We start from the raw sequence: 7,769 nt of genomic DNA, 5'->3' as shown, positions 1-7,769 counted from the left end.
TGCTTAGGATGCGACTAGGTCAATCTGTGTAAGATTATTCCCCATTGTAAGTTATAATTATAACTTATCACTCTGTTACCCGGAGGCATGTCGTAATAGGCCATTGTTTTATTTATTACTATTCAAGGATTTAATAAAGCGGTATTGTGGCGTTAAACAATAATTGTAATTAATTGGCAATGCCTGAACGATTATTATGCCAGTCGGCATTAACGGTGCCGTATAATGGACAATAACGTTTTTATAATATATGTTTATGTAAATAATAGCAGATTATTTTTATATAATGAAATATTTAGATAAGTACATAAACTTATCGTTATTATAGGATAACATTGTTAACTGAAATAATTTTCTTTTTTAACAAAATGTGATTCATTTATTTAACCAGAAACACATATTAGGGTTATATTGAATTCTGAACATAAACAATGATACAATAAAAAGTTACAATAAAAGGCCTTTATAAATTACAAAAATAAATAAATTGTTAATATTTTCATAGAAAATAATTTAATTTGTTCTTTGAGGATAATATTGTTGTAAATTACTTATGCGAGTAGTGTTTACTGCTTACCATCAGGCGGGGCGTATGCTTGTTTGCCACCGACGTGGTATAAAAAAAATATCAATTTATTTATTTATTTATACTTTATTGCACATAAAATAAGTACAAATGGTGGACTTAATGTCTTAAGGCATTCTCTACCAGTCAACCACTGGGACAAAAAGAGATGATAAATCAATCAATCAAATCAATCAATCAATTCAATTTGGGTCAATTCGTGGTACAAATGATCAAATAAATTATGGACGAATCATCCTTAACTGTAATATATCAGAATCTGATTAGAGGTACCTACGCTAAGTATTATTATACCTGACGTAGCACATGGCATAAAAACTTATTGATTGATTGATTGATTGATTTATTTATTGGTAAAATCATTGTTTTACAGGTCAAGATTACAATTACAGACATATTTATGTACATAATGATAATAGTGATTATATTTGTACAATGCAAGCATCGCACATTTCTCGCGTCAGCATTTAATATAATGAATGATTGCAGTTTATGCGATTACGCTTTAATTCGATTTATATTTCAGTTTACGTACATACGTGCTCCTAGCTAGTACTCATTATATACCTTGGTTATAAATAAAGACATATACATAAATCAGTGTTTCCATCAAGATATCAATCAACCATCAAGATCAAGAATCATATCAGCTCAGATGTACAACCCGTACATCTTTTGGTCCTTCGAAGCTTATCAGTGACTGTGGCAGTGAGTTCGTCCAAACGGCCTCCCACAAGCGGGTCTCACCGTGCGGATTGTCATTGTCATAGGAGTATCAGTTCATCATCGAAGATCATCATTATCAAGATTATCAAGAGACGTCTGCTATCAAGCCAAGTAAGAGAAATCTGCTACGGCAAATAAAATCAATATCAAACATCAAATCAGTGGCCACAGTATTATCAATTATTTGTTGATTAATACTTATTATCAATATCAACTTCAATACCTATCAATCAATCAAGATGAGTTTAGAAAAGGAAATGGAAACGATTCGCAACGAACAAAATCAGCTCATGGCCAGTATGAACAGGCTATTTGAGAACTACAAAAAAGATGGTCCAAGCCGCCGAACTGTGTCTAACATCAATAACAAGTTGACCGGCCTCGACGGATTTTGGCAAGAGTTTCAAAACAATCATGCAAGGTTGGTAGCATTCCAGAACGAAGATTGCACTTATTATGCCGAAAAGATTTATAACAAAACCAAAACCTTCTACGAATCAGCTCGGTCTGTATTGCTAGATCATTTGGATACAGCTAAAAAGGCTCCTCTATCACCGAGGCCTAGGCCAATCTCACCGAAGCGAGCAGAACGTTCAACACACCCTTCGCCAGAAATGTCCAATTGGGCAGCAGAAAAACCAAAAAACCCTAAAAATGAAGAAGTGCATCCTGAGACATCAAATCACCAGAGCCGCGCCGTCCCTCAGCCACAACAATCTGAGAATCAAGAAAGGACGGACATCCGGGCTCCAGTCAATCCAGGGTTCGCAATTCCACCTATTTTCAATTTCACCGAAAACCCAAGCGTCGATGCTGCCAAATTATCAGAGAAGATGAGAAAACAACAGAGCAACTTCAAGGCCTTCGCGCGTACTTTACATTACATCGACCTCTCCACCGTCAATGAAAAGTGGGAATTGGAAGATTTACTCAAATCAGTCCAGTCTCGTTGGACAACAATTGACACTCTTCACTGGGACATCGACAGTGAACTTTTCGAAGATGACGAAACCTACAATCAAACGTTCTGCAAATATGAGAAGAAATTCCAAGACATCAAAAAATCTATCAATTCGAAAATATGGTCCATGGCTCACCGGGAGAAATCAACCCCCGTCATGGACATACCGCCGTTTAGTGGGAATTACCAACAGTGGGTTTCATTCAAGGATCTATTTAATGAAGCCATACATCAAAATCGCTCCATGTCCAACGCACAAAAGATGCAATTCTTGAAAAATAAGGTCAGAGGTGAAGCTGAAAAACTCATTCAACATCTCAACATCAGCTCAGAAAATTATGACACCTGCTGGGAAATCCTAAACCACAGGTACAACAACACAAAACTGATTTTCACCGCCCACCTCAATAACCTGTTGTCGCTATCAACAATGCAACAACAATCGTATCAACTAATCAAGCGTCTACATGACACCACCAACGAGTGCCTAAACGCCATCAGGAACCTCGGCGTGGACACCTCGTCATGGGATCCGCTCATCGTCCATATTTTATCACAAAAGTTGGACGCGGAAACTCATACGGAGTACGTCGAATCATTGAAGAACCCACGTGACTTGCCGACCTTAAAGGAGTTTCTAGATTTCCTAGAAATGAAGTTCACATCATTTGAAGCAAGCCGCCGCAAGTTGGACACACCAAAAACACTCCAACAATCAGAAGCATCAAGAAAGCCTTACTACAAATCATTTGTAGGCATTAAAGATACATCATTATCACAAAATAATTCAAATGATGTTAAATCAAGTTATTATCAAAGAAAACATTGCCCAGTTTGTAATAAGAATCACGGCATTTTTTATTGCGAAACATTTCAAGGTGCAAAGCCAGAAAGCAAACGAGGCATTATTGCAAGTTTGAATTTATGCAAAAATTGCCTTTACAATCACTACGATAAAGAATGTATTTCAACAAGTCGATGCCGCACGTGTCAAGGAAAACATAATACGCTCGTACATGATGCCTACAGTCAGAAACAAGATACTTCCGACCTACTTAATAAACGGAAAACTGTTGCAACAATTACGCAAGAATTTAGGAATAATATAGAAGTTTTATTAGCAACCGCCCTCATCAAAGTAAGGGCAGTAGATGGAACTTATCACATTCTGAGAGCCTTTATTGATCCTGGAGCACAGATGTCATTGATCACGGAGGCTGCGGCTGAACTTCTACAAATACCCCGAGAAAGCTGTGAAGATACTATGTATGGCCTCGGCATTAATGGAAACACCTGCAACGGTGTTATAAACGTCACCATGTCATCAATGCACTGTGACTATCAATTTGATGGCGAGTTATTTATCATGAATAAACTCACTCTTCCACTCCCGAATCAAACCTTCGTCAAACCCGATCTGTCGCACTTAAGAGGCCTTCCACTGGCAGACCCGGATTACAACATCAGCCGCCATATCGATATAATCTTAGGAACAGAAATCTACGCTAAATTCGTCCAAAATGGAACAATAATAGAAGGCGACGGCCTCCCTGTAGCCCAGAAAACAAAACTTGGGTACATCATAAGCGGGAAGGTCCCATTGCCATCGTATCAATGCTGCACCGTCGTCAACAATATGACTGATATCTCGCGCTTCTGGACCATAGAAGACATCAATGAAACATCAAATTTATCATCAGAAGATCAACATTGTATAAACTTCTACCGCGAAACTACATTTCGACAAGAGGACGGAAGATACGTCGTTCGATTGCCCTTGAAGCCAGAGATGGAAAATGCTCTAGGACATTCAAAGAACATGGCCATAGCACAGTTCAGGCAACTCGAGATCAAGTTTCGAAAGGATCAAAATATCGAGAGAGAGTACAAGAAGTTTATTCAAGAATACATAAGTTTAGGCCATATGCGCGAATGTACAGACGAAATCGACGGGCCACCCAATTCGACAATAGAGTGCTTTTTGCCACATCACTGCGTGAAAAGACCTGAATCAGCAACTACATCTCTTAGAGTTGTGTATAACGCGTCTTCCAAAACGTCAAATGGAACAAGTCTGAACGACATCATGTTCAGCGGACCCAATTTACAACACGAATTATTGTCACTCATCATTAAGTGGAGACAATATAAGGTCGCGTACGTTGCAGACATAGAAAAAATGTTTAGAATGATTGGTATAAACATTCAAGATCAAAAATATCAGAAGATCATTTGGAGAGACAACGAACATCAAAGGTTTCGCGAATACGCATTAACGACCACAACCTACGGCACCAAAGCTGCCCCCTGGTTAGCCATGATGACGCTAAGACAGCTGGCCAAGGACGAACGCCACAATTACCCCGAAGCGGCTAAGGTCGTAGAAGAGAGTTTTTACATGGATGATCTTCTACACGGCTGTCACGATCTCGAATCAGCAAAGAAAATGAAACAAGATTTGATCGACCTATTAAAATCAGGAGGGTTCAATCTTCGCAAATGGGCATCAAACACGCCCGAATTACTGCAAGGAGCTATCAAGTCTCAAGATCAGCAACAAACTTTCGAATTCAAAGATCAAGAAACAACGAAAACACTGGGTCTACGCTGGCACCCCCAAGAAGATATATTTACTTTCCAACTAAAAATAACACCACTATCAACTCAAACATCTATCACAATGACAAAGAGAGAGTTACTGTCAAGTATAGCGAAAGTATTCGACCCTCTGGGGTGGCTGTCGCCAGTAACCACAAAATTGAAGTTACTGTTTCAAAATGTCATATCAAATGACATTGGATGGAACGATCAAGTACCCCCTAATATCAAGAAGGAATGGTACACAATTTCACAAGACCTACAAACTATCAAAGAAATCAAAATCCCGCGTTGGCTAAATACCTACAAGAATCAAGACCTTGAACTACACGGTTATTGCGATGCATCGACTAAAGCATACGCGTGCGCAATCTACTGTCGTGTCGTCTCTACCGATGACAAAAAATCAACGCCGCCGCCAGTACTGATAGCAGCGAAAACAAGGCTCATACCGTCCAAAAAATCGGTGACCTTGCCTAGATTAGAACTGTGCGCAGCTCTACTTCTATCAGCCCTCATGGAGAAGATCAAGCAATCTCTATCTGAAAACAATATCAAATTGGTCTGCTGGTCGGACAGTACAGCAGTGCTGGGCTGGCTAAACGGCGAACCTAGCAAATGGAAGCCATTTATAGCCAACAGGGTTACGAAAATTACAAAAATCATACCGCCGACTTGTTGGAACTACGTCAAGTCCGAAGAAAACCCGGCCGACTGCGCTAGTCGCGGAATCACGGCCCAGCAATTACTAAAGCATCCTCTTTGGTGGAATGGTCCAAACTGGCTATCAACATACAGTGAAAATCAAGAAAGGCCCACATTCACTACGGATCAAGAGGTTAAAACATCAAAACAATGCCACGCGGTAACATGTAAACAATCAGACGGGGACATTATCAATGAATTAATAAACAAGCATAGCAACATGACTCATTGCACCCGCGTACTCGCATGGATACTACGAGCGGCTTCGCGGCGTCAGCAAAACTCGAGTTACCTAACAGCTGACGAGTTAAGAAGCGCTAAAAATAGAATAATCAAGTACGTGCAAGAAAGAGAGTTTTCAAATGAAATCATAAATTTGAAAACAAATCAATCAGTGGATAAAAGCAATATTTTGAAATTAAGACCTTTCCTGGATCAACACGGAATGTTACGCGTTCGAGGACGACTTCATAACGCACACATCAGCTGGGAAATGAAGCATCCACTTATCATTCCACATAGAGGTCGCCTGACGGAGCTGCTTATAGATCAAGCACATAAAGCTGTTTTGCACGGAACCGCCAAACTCACTCACTCCAAGCTAAGAGAATCAGTCTGGATTGTAGGAGGTAATAGAGCAACGAAAAATCTCCTACGCCGTTGCATAACGTGCCTCAAGCAGAAACCTCCAAAGCTATCACAACTCATGGGTGACTTACCTGAATCAAGGTCAAATCCATCAAGGCCATTTTATAATACCGGTGTGGACTATACAGGATACGTATCAGTGAAGGCAAGCAAGGGTCGCGGCATCAAAACGACTAAGGGCTACATTGCTGTGTTTGTCTGCATGGCGACAAAAGCTGTGCACTTAGAGCTAGTTTCAGACCTAAGCTCAGAATCATTTCTGGCCGCTCTACGCAGAATGTCCGCCCGGCGTGGAGCACCCCGTCACATCTTCAGTGACAATGGCACGAATTTTACCAAAGCCAACAAAGCAATAAAAAGGGAGTATGAAGAGATCACTGCCTCGCTAGATGAATCATTCTTCAAAGCCATCAGCGATATGAACATCAGCTGGCACTTCAATGCACCTTCGTGGCCCAGCGCGGGCGGCCTGTGGGAAGCCGCCGTCAAAAGCCTCAAACATCATCTTCACCGAGTGCTGGGAGAACAACACCTAACCTTCGAAGAATTTTCGACTCTATTAGCACAGATAGAGGGTTGTTTGAATGCACGTCCACTGTGTGCATTGACCGAAGACCCTGACGACTTGGACTATATCACGCCGGCACACTTTTTAGCAAGTGGTCCGACTCTCCACATCGTTGAGACTGAAAGGGACGAGCGTACACGGTGGCGCCTAACACAGAAAATATTCCAAGATATATGGAAAAAATGGCAAACTGAATACTTGTGTCAGTTACAATCACGCTGTAAATGGACGCAACCCAAGCCCAACATTGAAATCGGCGACGTCGTAATCATTCACGACGCAAATCTACCTGCCGGCAAGTGGGCCCTTGGCAGAGTATCAGATGTTCATGCAGGAAAGGATGGTTTAGTCCGTGTCGCTTCAGTAAAGACAAAAAACTCAATAATCAAAAGGCCCATCATCAAGCTGTCAAAGCTGCCAGTATCAGAAAATGAAGCATCAATCCACTGATTGATTGATTGATTTGAGAACAGAAAGAAAACTCATCGGCCACGCCCCCTGCAAGACAAACAAAGCAAAGAAAACCAACAAAATCCAAACTCATTGGTTACATCACTATGGCGCTTATGCTGTTTATGTTATTTATATCGCCGGCACAATGCACTCATGACGTATCACGTTTCAAAGACGGTCAAGGCATTTACTTTGATAAAATAACAAATATGAAACGATTAATAATGGCACGAGACGAGTGGAAACTTGTAGTATATTATGACATCAATCCATACTGGGAAGGATCAGAACTATTTTCCAAATACATCAAGCACTTGGAAAATATGTGTCACGCCATTAAAAATAAACAACAGTGCAACATCGTACTCAATCAACTGCGACACGCCTATTCGGAATTAAAATACTACGACTGCATGCTACTCGGTCAACGCGTCGAATCACCACGAAAGAGGAGGGCATACTTCAACGCCGTCGGTTCGGCGTGCTCGACGATCAATTCGCCGGACAATACCAGAAGGACATCG

The 7,769-nt window shown here is 40.7% G+C and overlaps 1 protein-coding gene across 1 annotated transcript; it reads left to right on the top strand.

Moving 5' to 3' along the window:
- Positions 1–1,551: 1,551 nt before the first annotated feature.
- LOC134747964 (uncharacterized) lies at positions 1,552–7,242 on the top strand. The gene has a single exon (XM_063682642.1). It carries the CDS (start codon positions 1,552–1,554, stop codon positions 7,240–7,242), a length of 5,691 nt encoding a protein of 1,896 aa, XP_063538712.1.
- The last annotated feature ends 527 nt before the right edge of the window (positions 7,243–7,769 follow it).

This window comes from Cydia strobilella, chromosome 15 (assembly GCF_947568885.1).
Source record: "Cydia strobilella chromosome 15, ilCydStro3.1, whole genome shotgun sequence".
Taxonomy (NCBI): Eukaryota; Metazoa; Arthropoda; class Insecta; order Lepidoptera; family Tortricidae; genus Cydia; species Cydia strobilella.
Note: the sequence above shows the minus strand (reverse complement) of the source record. Positions and strands in the feature narration are given on the sequence as shown.